Below are 22979 nucleotides of genomic sequence, written 5' to 3' on the forward strand. Positions count from 1 at the left end.
TGTGAGATGTGAAGTTGAAAACTTTAAAGACGTAAGATATAAACTCACCCAGATGGATTTTGGTTGGTTGTTCAAGACATTAACTGTCTCAAGTATTGAAAAAGTATTTGCAAACTTAAAGCAATACTCTACTTTTTTTTTGAAAATGGGATTATTTAACAACTCCCCTATACAATTAAACTGAGCTTTACCATTTTTTAATCCATTCAGCCGATCATTAATACTAGTCGGAGCACACTTTAGCTTAGCTTAGCATAGATTATTGAATTATATTAAACCATTAATATCTTGTTTGTTTAAGATGCACAATGTCTCCGCGATGCTCTATCTATCTTCATTTTCATATGGAAGTATGGAACAGTTTTCTGTTAATGTGTAGGACGTCTGGTTCCAAATTGCGAGATGCGAAGTCAGAATTGCAAAACATGTTAAGTTACTTACAGCTGACATCATTAAAATACATAAAATCATAATTTCGGCAACACAGTGGCGCAGTAGGTAGTGCTATCGCCTCACAGCAAGAAGGCCACTGGTTCAAACCTCAGTTAGCATTGCTGTGTGGAGTTTGCATGTTCTCCCTGCGTTCGCGTGGGTTTCCTTCAGGTGCTCCGGTTTTCCCTACTGTCCAAAGACATGCGAGAGGGCATCTGCTGCGTAAAAATGTGCTGGATTAGTTGACGGTTCATTCCGCTGTGGCGACCCCAAATTAATAAAGGGACTAAGCCGACAAGAAAATGAATGCATGAATGAAAATCCTAATTTCAAAGTATTTTTTTAAGTCGGGATTCGAACCCAAAAGCCATTTGCAGCACAGAATTACGTGCACACGCACTAGGTTATATGCGACAGTTTTAATCTGACCCTGTCAGTCAAATGCAGATTCGCCAGGTCTCGAAGCGCATCTGAAATGATGGATGCTTTGAATTGCTTTAGTCACTTGAGCAGGTGTTTCAAAACGCTTTCGTCATGTGACCTGGGTGTTTTGAATCACCTTAGTCATGTGACCTGTGTGTTTAGAATCACCGTAGTCACGTGACCTGGGTGTTTCGTATCACCTTAGTTATGTGATCTGCATGTTTCTAATCACTGTCGTCACATGACCTAGGTGTTTCGAATCACCTTAGTGATGTGACCAATGTGTTTAGAATCAGCGTGAAAGGATCAGCATCCAGCCGTACATGTACGCCTCGGACACAGACCAAGCAGAGTACACAATCATTTGTGTCTTTGTATAGTTTTACAGCCAACTGTGAGCTAGTTTAAAGTTCCACGCTTGTACACCGAGACTAATAACCACACACACTGAATTAACTTTGACTGAGGAACCGGATGACCCGCTTAGAGCTGCTACACAGCACACCAGACACAAACATTCGCATGTTCAGATGGCGCTCTGTGGCGCGCCAGAAACATGAAGTGTCTCGAATCCTGGCTGGACGCCGCGAACAGCCGCCGACTTGAAGCACCGTTGTGTGTACCCTGATAGAAACCTATGTTTAAAATTCTAAAATGCATGGCGCTGCGTGGCGTGACGCTGCATGTCGCCGAGCGGCGCTTCTGGTGTGCGACCTGCTTGCAAGTTTGTTATTTTATTTCCAATGGAGCGACACTCACGTGAGGCAACGCGCTCGCACTTTCCAGCTGCACCTTAAGATCACACTCACAGGGAGCTTCTGTGACCTCGAGAAATGCAAACAGCTGAAGTTTAAGATAGACGCAATGAAAAGTACACTAGTTTGCAAACCTACCTACAAACAAACTAAGTTAAAAACAATAATTCCGAATAATTTCCACCGAATTGGCTGTATCACTGTCTCTCCACTCCTCCAATAGCTGGTGTGTGGTGAGCGCACTGGCGCCGTTGTCCTGTGGCAGCCGTCGCATCATCCAAGTGGATGCTGCACACTGGTGGGGGTGTGGAGAGACCCCTCCCTCATGATTGTAAAGTGCTTTGGGTGTATGACCATACACAATAAATGCGCTATATAAATACACATTACATTAAATTACATTTACATTACATGTCTGTCCAAACTGCTTGAAAAGTTGATTTCTAACCATAGGTGCCCTTTAAGGAATTCTTCTCTAGAACCTTATTTCTATTGATTTATTTCTTCTTCATCACGAAATCTAGCTTGACATTTCTTGACTTCACAAGAGCATAAAACCAATCAGAATCTGGTTTAAACTGGAATTTTTGCAGACGACTCTTGCTGGTGGCAAGATGGAAGTGTCACTGCCCTCATCAAATCTCTGGCACGGCATTATTAGTAGCTGCTCTGTTTTTTGGAGTCACAGCCACGGAGCTGAACAGTTAAGGGTGGGGGTGTTGCCATAAGCTTCTGAGCTGTTGACAAGGCGGCCTTTCATCTGGCTCACTTGTATCTTATGACAGCATCAATCACAGACTGGCTGCTCTGAGGCAGGTTGGGTCCACGCCACCGGTAGTTTGGTGTTAGATTTCTGTTGACGGATGCCAGCAGTTTGGCCTTAGAGCGGCACACTGGATATACATCATGGCATATGCAGTTTAACCTGCCTGCAGTTGTGAGCCGGTGCACATTAGTTCTGGGTTATTTGAGGCGACTCTACACACAGACACACAGAGTGAAATTATTACTGCTCCCTTAACACCAGTAATGCTCTGACAGTCCAGAATGAATAATAGTAAATGGCAAACTTGTACAGTCATTTTGTTTTTGAGTAATGAATGGGAGGAATTAACGTAATGTTTTGTTCAACATGGTCAAAGTATTTCTCCTTCTCCATTTTCGTTTATTTGATGACTTGAAAAGCTTATTAGGTTATTATTTTTATCATGATTATTGTTGTTATTGGTTTTATTTTTATTATTGGTATCAGTAGTCGCTGTAGTAGTCGTTGTTATCGTTGTTGTTGTTGTTGTAGTTGTAGGAGTAAAAGTAGTAGTCATAATCGTAGTAGTAGTCATAGTGTAGTTGTTGTTGTTGTAGTAGTAGTAGTCATAATCGTAGTAGTTGTCATAGTGTAGTAGTAGGAGTAGTAGTAGTAGTCATAATCGTAGTAGTAGTCATGGAGTAGTAGTGGTTGTTGTTGTGGTAGTTGTGATAGTATTTGTTGTATTTGTAGTTGTAGTTGTAGTAGTTTAGTTGTAGTAGTATTTGTAGTAGTAGTAAATGTTGTATTTGTAGTAGTTGTTGTTGTTGTTGTAGCTGTAGTAGTAGCAGCTTTAGTAGCAGTTTAGTTGTAGTAGTTTAGTTGTATTAATAGTTTTAGTAGTAGTAGTTGAAGTAGTATTTGCTGTATTTGTAGTAGTTGTGGTTGTTGTAGTAGTAGCTGAAGTTGTTGTTGTAGCAGCTTAGTTGTAGTACTTTAGCTGTAGTAGTAATAGTTGTAGTAATAATTGTAGTAGTAGTTGTAGTAGTAGTTGTTGTATTTGTTGTAGTTGTGGTTGTAGTTTTGGTTGTTGAAGTGGTAGTAGTAGTTGTCGATGTAGTGGTAGTAGTTGTGGTTGTAGTAGTAATAGTAGTAGTAGTTGTTGTTGTTGTAGTGGTTGTATTTGTAGTAGTTGTGATTGTAGTAGTAGTAGTTGTTGTAGTATTAGTGGTAGTTGTGTTTGAAGTAGTAGTTGTTGTAGTAGTAATAGTAGTAGTTGTTGTTGTGTAGTTATAGTTGTAGTAGTTTTAGTAGTTGTAGTTGTTGTGTTTGTAGAAGTTGTTGTTGTTGTTGTTTTGGTAGTACTATTTGTAGTAGTTGTGGTTGTAGTAGTAGTAGTTGTTGTTGTGGTAGTAGTTGTATTTGTAGTAGTTGTGGTTGTAGTTGTTGTTGTAGTAGTAGTAGTTGTATTTGTAGTTGTAGTTGTTGTTGTAGTAGTAGTTGTATTTGTAGTAGTAGTTGTTGCTGTTGTTGTTGTGGTAGTACTATTTGTAGTAGTTGTGGTTGTTGTAGTAGTAGTTGTTGTTGTTGTGGTAGTAGTTGTATTTGTAGTAGTTGTAGTTGTTGTGGTAGTAGTAGTTGTATCTGTAGTAGTAGTTGTAGTAGTAGTAGTAGTAGTTGTTGTGATAGTAGTTGTATGTGTAGTAGTTGTGGTTGTAGTAGTAATACTTGTAGTAGTAGTAGTAGTTGTCGTTGTTGTGGTAGAAGTTGTAGTTGTAGTAGTTGCATTTGTAGTAGTTGTGGTTGTAGTAGTAGTACTAGATGTAGTAGTATTTGTTGTTGTTGTTGTTGTATGTTTATGTGACTTATGGTATTTTTTCTAGCATAAAATATTTAATAAACATAAACACTAAATTAATTCATTTCAAGAGAAACAAATAAAATGTAATTAGGTACCAGCTATTCATTTGCACTATTGGAGAATTAGTTATTACTATTACACATTACTATTACAGAATTTGTCAAGTATTATAATTATAACTTCTGTGTAATTTTGACAAAATTAAAGATGTTGTTTTTTTCTTAAGGTGAAAAATCAAATCTTGATTAAAAAAAAGATTTTGTTTTTTCATTCATTCATTCATTCAGTCATTCATTCAGTCATGCATACATTTGTTTGTTAATTTATTTATGCATGCGGCTGTTGTATGTCAGAATACAACTTTTTTATTAGTATTCAATTTATTATATTATTATTTAGTTTAATGTAATTAGTTTTATTTTTAATTGTTCATTTGATGTAGTTTCAAGGACACCTAGTCTGATAAAAATCGCACTTTGGCAATTAAAAGAAAAATCATCAGATCAATAACTTTTCCTTCCTTAAGTTAAAGCATTGAAAGCACTTAACAGGACACACATGCAGAGTTTACTGACAGCTTAGATGATCCACTCGTGTGTGGAACTTCTGTATTCACTCTCTTTAAAGCGCCTATGACTAATAACGTCACAGTCCATGCAAGAAAAACACGAGGAATGAAACGTACCGTAGGTGGAAATGCACCGCTGCGTTGGGCCTACGTGTTTCACTGTGTGTTTCTTGAGCCCAGAGGACAAAGAGCTCCTTTATGGCACCTGCTGGTTTTCCTTCAGGGTGAGGTATGTGTGATGGAGTTTCTCGCTCTTCTGCAGGTCCTGTGGTCTGGCGTGGGTTTTGGACACAGTCAGTCTGACAGAAGGCTGTACACTTCCTCCAGGACACATTTGCCTTTGTAATGCCACGCTCTGTAAATTTAGACGCTAACATTGGTGTAGAAATCTTTATACTGTGTTAATTTGTTATATATTTTAAATCCATTCAGCCAATCTCCAGGTCTGTTGGGAGCATTTTTAGCTTAGCTTAGCATAGATGATTGACTTTGATTAGACCATTAGCATCTCACAGAAAAATTACCAAAAAGTTTTAATTTATTTTCTTATTTAACCTCTTCTTTGTTTACATAATGTACTAATACCAACAGAAATGAAAAAGTTTTTATTTTTTAGGCCGATATGGTTAGGAACTATACTCTTATTCTGACAATATAATCAAAACAAATGTGCATCAATATAACCAACATGACCACGCTATGGGACAAGGAGCATTCTTTGGAACCATGGGTTTTGGACACAGTCAGTCTGACAGAAGGCCGTACACATCCTCCAAGACACATTTGCCTTTGCAATGCCACGCTCTGTAAATTTAGATGTAACATTGGTGTAGCAATGACTTACTCTTCATATTGTGTTAATTTGTTATATATTTTGGATCCATTCAACCGATCTCCAGGTCTGGCGGAAGCACTTTTAGCTTAACTTAGCATAAACCATTGAATCGCAATAGACCATTTGCATCTCGCTAAAAAATTACCGAAATGTTTTGATAATTTACCTATTTAATCTCTTCTGTGTTTACATATTGTACTGAAACCAACGAAAAATTAGATGTTTCTATTTTGTGGACGGATATGATTAAGAACTATACTCTTATTTTTTTCAAATAAATATTGAATAGCAAAAAAATCACACTTGAAGATTGCTCATTTATATCATATTGTATTTTTTACCTTAACTTGTGCTTGTCTTTATTGTTGGACAGTTGAGTGTTAAATAGATATCAGCACTATTGCGGCTGAGTGCCATAGCACTCTGCTACTTGTGTGATATTGCTCATCTAGTTTATTTGTTTATGTTAACGTGACATGAAATGCCATCCGTCTACAGAGATATCTCACCAGACTGCTGTTGTGTTTGCGATAAGGAGGGACAAGGCTGAATCCAGCTTCTTTTTCACAGCTTCTTATTGACTCTATCCGGTCCACCTTAAAAAACCACGAGGCTTCCGTTTTTTCAGCTTTTTATTCACGCTTAAGAGAACACACTGAGCAAGGGCTTATTATGAGGTTCTGGCGCCGTCTTGTGGATAGACAATAGCCCCTTTCACACATACAGACCTTTCCGGAAAATTGCCGGCAATTTTCCGGAAAGGTCTGTATGTGTGAACAGGTCCTTTTTGAAAATACCGGTAAATTCGTTCTGGCTATTTTCTGGAAAGAGAAGTTGTAACATTACTGGCAATTTGCCGGAATGTTGCGCTGTGTGAATGCAGAAGGAAGATTCCCGTAATAAGCGCATGCACGTCTAGAACGTGCTGACGTGAGACGTCTGCTTTAGCCAATCACAACAGTCAGACGCATTTACGTCCGCTCGGTTTGTGAGGATAAAAGCCTTTGAATATTTTTCCAGACACATTTAGCTGCTAGAAGTTAATTTCCGTAACGTCCTCGCCTGTGTGAACAGCGCTTTTTTGAATATACCGGTAAAGTCGTTCCGGAAATTTTCCAGATATTTACCGGTATCACTGTGTGAAAGGGGCTAATGTCAACCGTCTTTGGCCGCCGACGAGCTCTCAGAAATTGAAAATATTTTAAAATAGGCACTATTCTTACAAATAAACTGCTTAGTTGCAATCTAAACAACTACATTCTCGACTAAAAAAAGCCTCAAAAGTACATTTTGTTGTCTAACAACAGTAATATTTGACAAACTTTAGTGTCTCTGCTTGTTGCTTGCTTTATGTGGGCGGAGTAATACACAGTGAAGGGTGAAGAGGCCTTTGTGTGATGTTACTGGCAAAATATTGTGTGGCTATCAGCCAATCATATTCAAGAACCAGACAGAACTGTTGTATAAAACTGTATACTGTATGCATTTTAACAATATTGACATCTGTATTTTTTTTTGGTTAAAATCATATTGGCCAAAAAAAAAAAGAAAAAATTCCTATTGGTGCATTCCCCTATTTTATAACAGTATAACTTTGACCTTCTGAGATAAAAGAACAATGTATTCTGATATTATAGCTCCTCTTTCAATACAGTCTTGGTAAAGCGTGCCTTTTATTAAAACAAAAACATAATTCCGCAAAAACATAATTCTGAAAATGATAATAACATTAACATAATTATAAATAAATACAAACCTAAAATGTGTCTGAATGAGATTCATATTACATTAGGTATTGGTAAACTAATGTTTCTCATAAATTAAATTCTTTATTATAAATGTTTGATGTCATTCAATGGTGGCGGTTGATGTAAGAGCAAGAAAATAGATCATCATTATTCAACTTTAGTAATTATAAACTTTTTTTCCTCATCATTTTATAATTATATCAATGTAGCTTTGACCTTCTGAGATAAACAAAAGTTTTTAATTGTAAAGCTCCTCTTTCACTACTGTCTTAGTAAAGAGTAAAGCCTTTCTTAGTAAAGCCTTTTATAAAAACAGTCCAGTTATTTAGGAGGCCATTTCTTCTGATACACCCTGGAGGGTAAAATGCCTTTGTTAAAGGGCACAATGGTGATTTGATTGTTTGCCCCTGGTCAAGATCAAACTAGAGACCTTCTGATTACCAAGCCTGACCTTGACCTAAACCAAACCACCACGATATTGACGCTGCCATATTCTGCGAATTGTATTAAGACAGATTCCATGTTGTTGCATGAGAGACGTTGCATCTCTGCTGGAGTTATTGAATTAGCTTTGATGTTTGTGGGTTAGGTATACAGTTGAAGTCAGAAATATTAGCTCCCCTTGTATATTTTATTTGCCAATTTCTGTCAACTAGGCAGGTTAGGGTAATAAGGCAAGTTATTGTATAATGATGGTCTGTTCTGTAGACAGAAAAAAAAAATTGCTAATAATTTTGGAGCTAATAATTTTGACCTTAAAATGGATTTTAAAAAATGAAAAACTGCTTTTATTCTAGTCAAAACAAAACACATAAGACTTTCTCCAGAAGAAAAAATATTATCAGGCATACTGTGAAAATTTCTTTGCTCTGTTAAGCATAATTTGGGAAATATTACCAAGTAAAATCACGAAGGGCTAATAATTTCGACTTCAACTGTGTATACAGTTGACTGTAATATTGAAAGATTTATTTATTTTTTCTCTTTTCTTCTCTTCCCAGCAGTGGCCGCTTTGAGATACTCGGCGGGGGGAGTCTGCGGATCTTCAATCTCACAGAGGAGGATGCCGGGGTGTACAACTGTCTCGCAGAAAACACCAATGGGTCCATTGAGGCCCAGGCTGAGCTCACGCTGAAGGGTGAGATTAAACCTTAATGCTTAAACCCTAGTCGATTGTTGATTGTCGCGTCACACTGTAAAGCTTTTTCCTCTAGTGCTGTTCACAGGAAAGGGTCTGCATGGCGAACCGGAAAATTGTATATTTGTTTTTTCTTATTAGTTATCCTAAAAATTTGTCATGCACAGATAATCCTTGCACACCGGGTTTGATGCTTATTAATTAATCCACTGTGGAAACAATCACAAAACAATACAGTATGAGGTCTTCAAGCAGTGCGGAGGATTCTTTTCTTTAAAAAGATTGAGAGAATATTCATTCATTCATTCATTTTCTTTTCGGCTTAGTCCCTTTATTAATCTGGGGATGCCACAGCGGAATGAACCGCCAATTTATCCAGCACGTTTTTACACAGCGGATGCCCTTCCAGCTGCAACCCATCTCTGGGATACATCCACACACATACACACACACTCATACACTATGGACAATTTAGCCTACGTAATTCACCTGTACTGCATGTCTTTGGACTGTGGGGGGAAACCCGAGCACCTGGAGGGAACCCATGCACGCAGGGACCTTCTTGCTGTGAGGCGACAGCACTACCTACTGCGCCACTGCATCACCCTTGGCAGAATATTGTGTTTTATTATTATTATTATTATTATTATTATTATGATGGCTTGTTTCCATTTAGCGTTTCAGTAAAGTACTATCCGATACACATTTATTTCTAGTTAAATTGTCAAAAGTACAGAATATCGAATTGTACCGTATCACTTTAAAAGACGCTTTCCTTAGGGTACCGAACTGTACCATACTGCTTAGTGGAAATGAGGCATTCACATGAAAATAAAGGAGAGCTCAGATTCTGATAATAATTTTGGGATTTTGATTTTGAGCTCATTTTAATAATGAAGCCACAATCATATTCCACAATCTGTTGTTATATTACACACTTTGGGCTCTATTTTGACAGTCCATGCGCAGATAGCAAAACGCAGGGCGCAAACGCTTTCAGGGCGTGTCAGAACGCATTTTTGCTAATTTAAGGATGGGAAAATCCGCTTTGCGCCATGGCGCATGGTCTAAAAGGGTTGAGTTTATTTTCTTAATGAGTTATAGGTGTGTTTTGAGAATCAACCAATTTAGAGTCTCATCTCCCATTACGTTTAAGAGCGAGCTGCGTCGTGCCATAAGCGCATTTGCTAATAACACGACGTAAAGTAAGTTCACTTTCGCTTTTGCTCTCGTGGATAGGGAAACCTTACTGCACAAACAACAATTAGCCTATAAATAATTAATTTTGTTTGTTAAGCGAAAAGATTTGTTTCAAAACTATTTCTAAATTCAGTTCTAATTTCCAGCAAACGAATAAATGATTAATAATAACAAAGTGTGCTCAAAATACTGAGTTATTTCCAAATACACCTGCCATGCCCCATATGGTCTAAAACCTGACAGGTGGACAAATCTAAGCTTGTTTTTAATAAAACAAATATAAATATGGATATAATAAATAATACTGCTAATAATAATAACATTATACAAAAGCAAATTGTTATGAATGAACTGAAAAAGCCTCCCGAGATGAAGAAAGTATGAAAGTATGGTTTTTAAATTCATGTAGGCTAGAAATTAATATGTTTTGTAATATTTTAATCATTTATATTTATATCCTATATATATCCTTATTATATATATCCTTAAAATATCTTTTTCATATGTAAACATATTTGCGTATTGCTCTGCATCTTGTTTGTAGTGGTTAAGCCAGGCGCACTTTGCACCAGACAATAGACGGACTTTGTTCTGGTCTAAAGAACAGACTATTTACAGTTTCTCAAAATAGCAACCGCCAAAACACGCCTGCTTTTTTAGACCAGAACGCCTATGGGCACACATATACTGTAAGCGCAATTGCATTTGCTATTTAAACAGTGTGGCGCAACACCTCAAAATGACCCTTGCGCCGAGCTGAAAGTAGCAAAAGACTTTTGCGCCGCGCCTTGCACTACATTGTGCCGGGTGTATGATAGGGCCTTATGTCATAAAGAGCACTGGATTTCGGCTTTTTTTCTCTTGTATGATTGCTCTGAAATGTCAATACATCTTGGTCCCACTTCATATTAGGTGGCCTTAACTAATAAATACTTTCACCAAAGTTAATCATTTGTTACAACATACTGTACGTTTTGTGTGAATACGTTTTAACATTGTACTTATGATTGATTATATCGATAATTACATGTTTAATTACACTGTTGACCATCCTTTACTCCTTAACCCAGGGGTTTTCAAACTTTCAGGACACACGCTTCCACCAAGTTTGCCCAATTTCACTTGCACCCCCCCAGGCAAAATTATAATGCATGCGCAAACATCATTCACATGTTACTTGCTGCATTTAAAGTGCGCAGAATTATTCACAATGAAGCATATAACTTACCTGATTCAGTGTGATGGCTGAGCCTTTTTTGAGGACAACATGCTAATCTTTGGTCGGATTCCTGACGCGACTAACCGTACATCATCTTCCACTGTCAATAAGCATGAGCCATAGCATACTTGCTTTTGATGTACACACACACAGAGAATGCTGCTTCGCAAAGTCAAGTTCGCAGAGCCCTGAAGGTGTCGAACATGGAGTATGTTTACATGGGCAACAATACTTTAATACGATTTTAATGTGATTAAGACAATACTCTGATTAAGAGTCTACCATGTAAATAGCGATTTTTGATTACCTTAATGCGACTAAAGTCATAATTGAACTAAACAGAAAAGGAATTAATACGTGGAGTATGCATATATTAGTGGCATTATTGAAGTAAACACCCCAATCAAACTATTACCATCATGTAGGACTTTTCGCACATTACGAAATGCAGAAGTTTTTTCTTTCCATTCGACATGCGTTATCAATAAAAACAACACTTTTCCGCCAGTCCTTCATATTCGCATCAAATTCCCCAGTTTGTCTCGGGGGCATAAATGTTCATGAGTGAACGTGAAACTACCGAACTGCAGTTAAAGTCGAGAAATTGAAGATGAAGCACCCAAAATGACATGAGACTCGTGAATTCATGCAGGAAACGTGAATAGCCTGATGACGTAACTTTCAAAAAGCACTTCACGTAATTATATTATTGTCTTATTCAGATTAAGGCAAATAACTATTACTGATGTAATGTAGTCAGTAGTCTTCGAAGTGTAAAGGCTCCTACACACCGGGGCGGTTTTAGTTTTACGAGACGTTTTTCAGTGTTCAAACCCAAGCGCTTTCACTGGCGTCAAGCAGAAGAGTATGCTAAATCACTCGTTAGATGGCGCTGCACAACTTTAAGCTGACATCCGCTTTTAACACAGAAGAAGAGGAGGAGGGGAAGTTCACACGCTTGTTGTTAAACTTATTGGTGACTCGAACAAGCATGGATGGTTTAAGCAGCAACTCCAGCTTTAGCGATGAAGAAATGATTATTGTCCAAAGAGCAATAAGCAGCTCCACGTTCATATCGCGTCTGGGCATCTTCTTCAATGTGCGCTCGCATTGACAGTTTTGCGCTTGAGCGCCTCCAAGTGCTGTTTACTTTAACTTTAGCAGCTTCGTGCACGTGAACAAAAGTGCCGATCTGATTGGTGGAGAAGGTTTTGACGCCGCGCGTCAAAACAAAAAAACGAGCGTGAGGCGTTTTTTTAAAAATGACGCTTTTGCGCCTGCCATTCTGCGTGTTGGTGTGCACAATCACATAGACGCCCTTTATTTAGTTACGAAGCGTTAAACATCGATGGAAAACGCCAGCAAAAAACGTCTCTGTGTGCACGGGCTTTTAGATCCAGATGGGCGTCCTGCTGATTTGATTCAGAAGAGCACTTTTTTGTCAGACAGCTCACCGGGTTGACCTTTATTCACCGTCATTCATTTTAAAAAGCATCCGCTTGATTTATTTGTATATATTTTACTAGAATGCATTAACTCTACAGGTGCCTGATAGTTAGCTGTGATGCTAACATTAATCATAATATTCCTTCTAGTGATCGCATAAAAATCGTCATCATAATTTACTCGAGTGCATGCCTCAATGTCTCGCGTCCACCCTTAATAGGTGCTGGCCCCCCACAGTTTGAAAACCCCTGCCTTAACCCACCCTCAAACCTACCCATACCCCCAAACCTGTTCCCAACTCTACCCATATCCCTCCTCAAGAGCATCAGAAGTGTTTTGCATTGCATTATGTACACACTAAGTACTTTGTATTTATCGTTTGATGCAAGCACATAGTAGATAAGACCACCTAATATAAATTTGGACCCACATCTCAAAATGCCTGCTACCAATATGACAACATCAACCAATAGAAATCTGTGTATGAACGTTTTGCGTGAATGTGACTGACGAATTTAGATGAAAATCCCAGACGTTTTCTGACATTTCAGTACTTTGATTTCACCATGTTTCAGACATGTTTACAGTACAGTGTTCTGCGTAATTGCTCATGCTACAGCGTTCGGGATTTACACTAGAGCGCGTGAGGTGTGATTGTGCGATGATGAAAGGGACGTGAGATGGTTCAGACAGGTGTGAAATCGCATTGAATCTGGACTGCGGATTTCATGCAGATATGTGGTGTGTAATGAGCTTTGGCCATCTGTCTGTCTGCCGAGAATTGATCCTGCACTGTGACGAGATGAAAAGATGAGAGAAACTAGGGGGGGGGACCCAAAACAGACCCTTGTGGGTGGCAGAGGTATTGTGTGGGAGCGATGGCGCAGTCAAAGCCAAGAGCTCACACAAGAGGTGCAATGCCAAAGTCAAAGCCAATCCAAGCCACTGTCAAACACGCTCTTTACTGCTAATATTGGCTGTTGGCCGATCATTGTGCATTGTTTCAACACAAGTTGGGTTTTAGCGTTTAGGATTTGGTCTGAATATAAGGATAAAAGCTGTTTACACACCAATACGATGTGTTTTGGTTGATTGGATTACATTTAGACACGTTCATATGTAGAACTGGTATTTAAATGTCTTTCTTTCAATATTTCCAACCACTTTTCTAAAGAGTGAGGCTCTATATACTATACGTGTGTATTCATAGAATTTTATATTACAGATAGGCTAATATAAGTTTTACATATGTTCACTTAAGCCTTTAACATACTCCGTTTCTTTGGTGAATACTTTAAAAATACAAAGGAACTGTTAAGTAGTGAAATCAATTAAATAAACATTATTATATTCAAATCTATATAAATAAATAGGTGTGTGTCCCTGTTTACAGCTATTAATTAATTGGTATTAAACATACAAACTAGGGCTGGGCGATGTTTACATTTACATTTACATTTAGTCATTTAGCAGACGCTTTTATCCAAAGCGACTTACAAATGAGGACAAGGAAGCAATTTACACAACTAAGAGCAACAATGAATAAGTGCTATAGGCAAGTTTCAGGTCTGTAAAGTCTAAGAAGGGAAGTATTAGTGGTATTAGTAATTATTATTATTATTATTTTTTTTTTTTTTAGTACAGTTAGTGTGATATTCAAAGAGGCAATTGCAGATTAGGAAGTGTAGTGGAGACTAAATAGTTGAGTTTTTAGTCGTTTCTTGAAAGTAGTGAGTGACTCTGCTGTTCTGATGGAGTTAGGGAGTTCATTCCACCAACTGGGCAGATTGAGCGTGAGCGTGAGCGAAAGTGATTTCTTTCCTCTTTGGGATGGAACCACGAGGCGACGTTCATTCACAGAACGCAAGTTTCTGGAGGGCACATAGATCTGCAGAAGTGAGAGCAGATAAGAAGGAGCAAGGCCAGAGGTCACTTTGTAGGCAAACATCAGAGCTTTGAATTTGATGCGAGCAGCAACTGGCAGCCAGTGCAAACGGACTAGCAGCGGAGTGACATGTACTCGTTTAGGGTTTAGGTTCGTTGAAGACAACTCGTGCTGCTGCATTCTGAAGCAGTTGAAGAGGCTTGATAGAGTTAGCTGGAAGCCCAGCTAGTAGAGAGTTGCAGTAATCCAGTTTGGAGAGAACAAGAGCTTGAACAAGGAGTTGAGCTGCATGTTCAGATAAGAAGGGTCGGATCTTTCTGATGTTATAGAGTGCGAATCTGCACGATCGAGCAGTTCTAGAAATGTGGTCAGAGAAGTTTAGTTGGTCATCAATCGTTACTCCAAGGCTTTTCACCATTTTGGATGCAGTGTTTAGATGCTGTAGGTTGGACACCTCTCCCTTCCAAGACACCCTGAATGACCTGTCAGAGAGGTAAGATCTGAACCATTGTATAACAGTGCCCGCAACGCCCAGTGACTCGAGCGTAGATAGCAGGATCTGGTGGTTGACAGTGTCAAAAGCAGCTGACAAGTCCAGCAAAATGAGGACTGATGATTTAGAGTCTGCTTTAGCCAGTCTGAGATCCTTCACGTCCGAGAGCAGGGCAGTCTCAGTTTAGTGGCCTTTCTTAAAGCCGGATTGCTTTTTGTCCATGAGATTGTTTTGAGTAAGAAAGTCCAGAACTTGATTGAACCCTACTTTCTCCAGAATCTTGGCCATGAATGGAAGCAGGGATACTGGTCTGTAGTTTTCAAGTAGCGTATGGTCCAGGTTGGGTTTCTTTAGCAGTGGGGTTACCCTAGCCTGCTTAAATGAAGTGGGGAATAAACCAGAGTCAAGAGATGTGTTAATTATGTGAGTCAGTGTTAGTATGACTGCAGGAGAGATGGCTTGCAAGAGATGAGAGGGAATGGGATCGAGTGGACAGGTGGTAACCAATTTGGTTACCACCAAATTTGGTTGATCAATTTGGCATTGTATGATGTCTAATGTAAGACATTGCGATGGACGATGGCATCGTCGTCATAGGTGGCAGTGAATTATGTATTTATAAGTAATTAATTAATTCATAATGAATTAATTATTTTTAGCCAACCATTTCAACTGACCCACAGGGTCTTTGTGTTACCCATAACTAGGGTCAGACTGAATCTGCGGACATTTTTTTGCTATTTCTGCTGAGAATTTTGGTAAAAATCTGTGGATTTCTGTGGAATTATTTTTTTAGTATCCAGCGAGTATCATAACTAAAACCTTAATATATGAAATAAAAAGTAATAAATTACTGAATAAAAAACTGAATAAATTCAGATTTACACATTTACTCAAGTAAATAAACAGAATTAATGATGTTCTAAAAATCAGCAGAAATCTGCCGAATTCTGCGGAAAATCTGCGGAATTCTGCGCGCTCATCTGCGGATATTTTTAGCTATTTTTGCACAGAATTTTGGTAAAAATCTGTGGGATTATGCTGAATGATTTTGGGAGTATCATACCTAAAACCTTAATATATCAAATAAAAATAATACCTTTTTACTGTTACTTAATGTTTACAAATTCAATTAGATCCACTTTATTTGGTAAACAAAGCAAGACTCTCATATAATATATCTACTAAAAGAGAAAATATTTCTCTACAAACTGTATAGTAAATAAATTAGGCAATAATATTACTTAAGTTTATTTAAAAACTTAATAAATATGAATTTACACACATTTACACAAGTAAATAAACAACCAATTACGGGCTAAAAATCTGCGAAATTCTGCAGGCGCAGATTTCATGTGGGCCTACGCATAACCAAATCATAAACAAATAAAGATAAGTTACACACAAACGACCACCTGTCAATCACGTTTTTTTTCTGTGGGAATCTGGCATGAATATGGAGTGATCTGTGTCATTTTAATGCGTCAACAAACTTGGTTGATAAAAAAGGTGCACAATCCTTAGGAACCAACCAACAGTATCTGAGGTTTTCGCTAACATTACTAAGTAAGTGTGAAAGCGAAAGATTGTATTGACAGATTGTATTGAAAGCAGTGTATTGAAGCTTTGACACCTTACCTGATAGATTCAGAAGAACGAAGAGTCGTTAGATAGAGACAAGATTAATTAAATATCACGTTTAACAATATTGAGACGCGATACGGCAGTACATCCTTGAGAAACTGTCTGACATGCACTGCTGTCTAGGGTTTTGTGCTGAATTGAAATTGAAATTGAAACACAAAACAAAATAAAGATATACATATAAAAATATGCATGTGTATCCCTGTTACAGCTATTAAACATTTGGTATTAAATCTACAGATATTATTATTATTATTATTATTATTATTGTTGTTGTTGTTGTTGTTTTTGTTGTTGTTGTTATTGTTGTTGTTGTAAGAATATAGACATTTAAAACGAGTAATAAAAAAATAACAAAACTACATTAAATTAAAATAAAAAGATAAATCGAAATAAAGATAAACATGTAGAAGATGGTCTGAGATCTTTATGTGTGTCTCTTTTAAATATATTAAACCATTGGTATTAAATGTACAGACATTATTATCTAGATCTAGACATTTATATAGAGTAATAATTATAATTTCAAAATGTGTAATATTTATAACGTCATCCAAACCTTCCACTCATAAAGCCAGAACACTGCGCATAATAATACTTGCAAATATACCAAACAATGGGCTGTTTACATGAAGGGAACTTCACTCCCAGGAATTACACTGGTAACACACAACCGCAAGTTCATTTGCTTAGAAAATGAATCCGGACACTAAAAATACCTCTCGAAATAATAAACAGCTTTTTTGCTGAATAATTCATGTAAGTGCTTTGACAAAAAAATATGAAATTCACATTTGTGATCGTAATCCCTGAGGAGCGCTGGCCTTGTTTGCTTGTTTGTCAGGAAGTCGGCATTATTTTACGGTGGTAATCAACATACTAACGCAATATTGACAGAGCAGCCTGTATTGAATCTGAAGCATTCATCTACAGCTGTTTGGAATGTGAAATGTTAAATAAACCTATGTCTGTCTAGTTTGCTCAGATTTTAAATGTCAACCAGCAGAACAGCTGTGAATACATTTTTATATCAGCTCTTCAGCATGCAGAGATGTGCGCTAGTGTGATTGGTCAGGGAATTTCTCTGTTTTTGCAATACTGTGAAATACAGAATGCTATTAAACATTGGTAGATTGTTTTTTCAGTGCCTCACACAACATAAGGGAGAACGTAAGGCCCTAGGGCTGGACGAGACAGCAAAAGAAAAAAAAAATACTATCACGATATAATGTTTGATATCATTCAGTATTCAATTCAATTCAGCTTTATTTGTATAGCGCTTTTACAATGTAGATTGTGTCAAAGCAGCTTCACATAAATGGTCATAGTAACTGGATCAGGGTAGTTCAGTTTTTAGTGTTTAAGTTCAGTTCAGTTTAGCTCAGTTCAGTGTGGTTTAAAATCATTACTGAGAGTTCAAACACTGAAGAGCAAATTCATCGATGCGTAGCTCTACAGATCCTGAACCATGCAAGCCAGTGAAGACAGCGGAGAGGGAAAAAAACTTCACCAATAGGAGAGTGAAGAAAAAAAACCTTGAGAGAACCAGACTCAGTTCGGCACGATTATTTTAATTTCTCCGCTGACCAAAAGTTTTGTGCAGAGCTGCAGTCTCAGCAGTGGAGGCTGGTATCAATAATTATTAGGGATGTAACGGTATTGTAAATACCGTCATACCGCAATATTAAATTTTTTCGATATTACCGAAGTCGCATGACTCGGTAAAACTATAGGTCTTCTGAGAAAATTTGCTCAGGCGAATGAAGCGAACGGGAGGTAGCTGAAACTTCATTTCCCATCAGCCCCGGCGTGGCCATAATCCTTTGCGGTCTGTTGTCGCTACAGATCCAGTAATGCGGAAATAGAGTGTGCTGCTAGTAGCGGAGATGAAAAAAAGATGGAAATGATCGAACCTAAAGCGGGTGTTGTTGCCGCGCGCGTGCTGAATAGCGGTGCTGTCGCGCGCGTTCTGATCAGCTGTGTTGTGGCGCGCGTATTGTAAAGCGCCGAGGGGGGGTTGAGCGCGCATACTCAAGAGAGGTGTTATCGCGCGCCTACTGAAGGGCTGGACTGGACGGAGGTTGTGTCGCGTCGCGGCGGCACTTTTGATCGTTTTGGAAGGGCATTTTCTATCCAAGACTAAAAAGGGCATGTACACTGCACAGGTTGAGCCCTATGTGTGCACGTGCCTGCAAGTTGGGGAATACGACTAATAACAGTCATGGGGACTGCAGAAACACAGCACACTGTTCAGATTGATGCAGACATTGACTTGTACCGCAAAGAGATCTCTATCTCACTCATTGTTTGTCCTCTCAAGTGGGGGAAAGACAATGCACAACGTTACCCCACTGCTGTCAACATGGGCCAAGTCATATCTCTCTTGTCCCAGAATCCTCAGTCCCAAATGAGAGGGGTTTTTTCTGTTGCAGGGGACATTGTAAATACCCAGAGATACCAGCTTTTACCAGATTATAGTTATATGATAATTTTCCTTTAAACCCATCTCTATCTAAGTGAGTGATTAAATGTTAAATGTGATGAGTTTTTAACACTACTAAATTGAAACTTAATTTTTTTACATGGTTTAATAATTTTTTGTTATTAAAATTGAAGTTCCTGTTTCAAAGCTAACAGATAGATGGCTAATTTGTATGTCATTGACACTTTTGGCACTTTTTTGGAGTATTTTCAAAAGTTTTTTTTTTTCCTGTAAATGATTCAATAAATACCGTACCGTGACATTCATACCGAGGTATTACCGTACCGTGAAATTCTGATACCGTTACATCCCTAATAATTATTGAATATTTTTTACAGTCCATTTAGGAATATTAGGATATTATTATTTATCTAACCACTTTATTTTAATTTACCAGCATTACTAAGGCAAATAGTTTTAATAGTCAAAAACAAAAATATTAACCAAAAATATATAATTTCTTATGTCTAATAAATAAAACATAAGTGTTAAAGAGACTCTTAAACTTGATAAATAAAATGTTACAAAGTGTGTTCAATGGTAGTGTAAACGCTGAACAATCAGAGCAAACTGTAAAGGTTCAACAAACCCTCGAGTACTTATTTTGAGATTTCAACAGATTTGTGTGTGTTTAGCATCAGCTAAGACAACATTAGCACCTGTCGGCTTAAACTGTGGGGAAAATTGGAAAATTTGGAGCTTTTGTCAGCTAATTTCATCTTCCAGATTTAAAATAGTTTTTGGGGGCATGTTGGAATAACTAGTCAGTCTACTGTTCAATAAAAATAGGTCAGGAGAGGGTTTTCTTCAATGTCAAAAATATTAGTAATTTATTAGATTCAAATGAATAATTCAATTAACAGAGCTCCAAGAATGCAAGAATTACATTCAGGAAGTGCGTAACAAAACTACATTTTCCTGACTGCAATATTTACACAAAGCTAATATTAACAGGTGGAGTTTTGGTGTAACGTCACTTTTGTCAATCAAGTGACTGCAGTTTCTCCCGCCCTTTGGCCGTTGCACCCAAACATACTTCCTTTTTCTGCAACCCTTCTCTGCATACCAAAACTGAATAGTTGAGTGCACCCTCCACCACCACCACCACAAACACACATTATATTCATATTCTGCTATTTCCCTCTTGTCGGCAGTTCCTTCTAAGAAGTATGCAACACAGTACGAAAAAAGTATGTTTGGCAAATATATGGATCATACAAAAGACAAAGTTTGATTAATCTGTTGTTAGTCTATCAGCTGATCTGCCTGTCCAGTGATGATGTGTCAGTTTCTCATTATTATTCATAGAGGAGTTTTCTTATCCTATAAGAAGACCCTGCTGCTTAATTATTCATGAGAGCCTGTGCTTTCCGAAGGCAAGACTGATCTGCCAAGCTGTGAAAACGCATCCGCGCACGGCACACAGTGTTTAGCCGTTAATGAACGCTTGTATGTGTTTGTTTCCACGATTCCCAGGGTTTGTTGTATGTTTTTTTTTACCCGTGATGCTGTCAAGGCTGATTTAGCAAAGCTGTTGGTTTGGAGCAAGCATTTTTGTCAGGAGCGCTGTATGAGTATTAGAGAATGGCGGACTTTGTATTTTATCAGTTGAGTTTGTTACCATTCAGACACATCGCCTATATCCATGCTGCTGTGTTCGCCTATGTTTAAAATCCTCCTGATTACCAGCAGGGCTAATGGTTGGAATAAATAGGGCAAGAGACCTGACTGACAGTTGTTTGCTCCCCTCTTTCTCCCCTGCTCTGCTGGCCACACCCACTTCTCCCTCTGCTCACAGAGCTCCACGCCCATCATGAAGCAGTTTAAAAAAAAAATTGGATGTAGACTTGAACCGAAAGAGGGGGTTTCATGACTCTTTAAGGTAAATTAATATCTGTAAGGTGTCAATAATAAATAATCAAACCTAAGCTTTCAAGTAAAAGAACCAACCAACATTATTCTGATACACATTGCTACATTACAAACCGTGAAGTTGAATAACTACATTACCCCCTTTTAGAGTTGGTGCTTGTGGCTGGGATGCATAAGAAAAACTTCTACAAACTCTGTCAACTGAAGAACATCCTGGTCCCACTTTATATTAAGTGTCCTTAACTAATATGTACTTACATTAAAAGAATAAATACAATGTACTTACTGTGTTTATAATGTGAGAACACTTGTGGTGCTTTTGAGTTGGGATAGAGGTTGAGTTGTGGACAGGTTTGGTGGCATGGGTAGGTTTAAGGGTGGGTTAAGGTGTAAGGGATGGTCAACAGTGTATTTACAAATGTAATTACAAAATTTAATTACAGATGTAGTTACATACATGTATTTAATCAAGTATAAGTACACAGTAAATACATGCATTTACACAATAAGTTCAATGTAACAAACTATTAGTTCCTGTGTAAGTACATATTAGTTAAGGCCACTTAATATAAAGTGGGACCAACATCCTAAATAAGGATTAAATAAGATAGCTTAACCATCAATGAACGCTGGATACCACACAATTTCAGGAATCCAACACAAATCGATTTAGTTAGCTTTATTGGTTTTTCAAATTGAAGTGGATTGAACATAAAACAATTAGGTTGTCTCGAAAAAAAAACTTTATAATTTATTTTGTTTTAATTTTAAATAAGTAGTTTGAATAAACAGTAAAAGTCATTTTGAGTGTAGTATCAAAATTAAAACTCTTTTTAAAATGCAAAGGTTTAATAACCTCGGTGTAAATGAATAGAAACAACAGTGTGTGTTAAGCTTTGATATTGTCTGGTATACATCAGGAAACCTGAGACATGCTCATGAATGCGAGCGAGGCAGTGATAAGAGCCGTGTGGTCATTCGAGATGTTATTATCATCTCTATAATCCCCACGCTGAATGTATAGGGAGCGTAACCAGACTGTGAGCATGAAATGAATGATTTAGCTTTATCTTAGCTTCTCTCGTGTTGTTTTCAAAGCACAACTGAACTGTGTACTTTCTCAAAAGGTTAGTTGGTATTATTTTCTTTAGGATGAAAAAGGCTTAAAGGGATAGTTCACCCAATGCTGAAAAGTCATCGTTTACTCGCCCTTCACTTTTTTTTCTAAACCTACTTGACTTCCTTATTTCTGTTAATGCAAAAGAATACATTTAAGAAAGGTGGAAACCATTGGCATGGACATCCATGCATCTACTATGTGCTTAGGCAGTCACCTTTCTTCAAAATATTTTATTTTGTGATCAACCGTAGACAGAAACTCAAACAGGTTTGGAACTACTCGAGGGTGAGTATATAGTGAGTAGGTTTCATTTTCGTCAAAGCAAACGTTCTCTGGTTAATCTATATGAAATGACGGCAAGGTGCAGTGTGTACCTGCATTTGGAAGTGTGTTAGTGCATTTCAAAGGCGTAATTAGAGCAATTAGGTTAGTCATTGTATAACAGTAGTTTATCTGTTGACAATTGAAAATTTTAGTGTTCTTGCCAAGTGTGCTTCACACACACAAGGAATTTGTTTTGGCCTCAGAAGCTTCCAGTGTAAATAAAGTGACAAGTGACAACACAAAATAAATATGAAAAAAAAGACGATGAACATTTAACAGAGATGCAGTTAGTCAAGAAATCTGGATGTTGAATTGTAGTGTATGTACAGATTTGTTATAAATATACAGGTTATACTTTGCTGTGTACAAATGCAAATGGAGAAAGTATTTTATTGTATATTGATATAAGGTGCTTTGTACAAGTGCGTATGAGAAAGTATTGCACATATTTATTGCACAGTTGTGGGATATTTAACTGTTCATATGGTAGATGGCCTGAGGAAAGAACCGTTTACTGTGTCTGGCTGTTTTTGTGCTTGATGCTCTGAAGCGCCGACCAGACGGTAACGGTTCGAACAGGTAGTGTGCTGGGTGCGAGGTATCCAGAGTGATTTTGCGAGCCCTTTTACTCACTGTGGAAGAGTACATTTCTTGAAGTGTAGAAAGGGTAGTGCCAGTAATACGTTCAGCAGTCCGGACTATTCGCTGTAGTTTACGGAGGACGGTTTTGTCAGCTAAGCCGAACCAGAAGTTGATTGAAGTGCAGAAGATGGATTGGATGATAGCTGA

At 37.8% G+C, this 22979-nt stretch overlaps 1 protein-coding gene and 1 long non-coding RNA gene across 51 annotated transcripts in view; one reads left to right on the forward strand and one right to left on the reverse strand.

Moving 5' to 3' along the window:
- Positions 1–22979, forward strand: part of neo1a (neogenin 1a) — a 328844-nt gene that overhangs the window by 211171 nt on the left and 94694 nt on the right. For 31 of the 50 annotated variants that reach the window (NM_173218.2, NM_001328497.1, XM_087258719.1 and 28 more), the window contains 1 exon segment: positions 8369–8505. In NM_173218.2, coding sequence (NP_775325.2) covers positions 8369–8505 — 137 coding nt within the window. 50 annotated transcript variants of the gene reach the window in all.
- Positions 19060–22979, reverse strand: part of LOC147843263 (uncharacterized) — a 38369-nt gene continuing 34449 nt past the window's right edge. Inside the window, exon 2 of the long non-coding RNA XR_015496450.1 lies at positions 19060–19185. This is a non-coding gene — a long non-coding RNA (uncharacterized LOC147843263). The remainder of the gene's footprint in view (positions 19186–22979) is intronic.

Source organism: Danio rerio, chromosome 7, assembly GCF_052040795.2.
Source record: "Danio rerio strain M-AB ecotype USA chromosome 7, GRCz13ab, whole genome shotgun sequence".
In the NCBI taxonomy this organism is placed as follows: domain Eukaryota; kingdom Metazoa; phylum Chordata; class Actinopteri; order Cypriniformes; family Danionidae; genus Danio; species Danio rerio.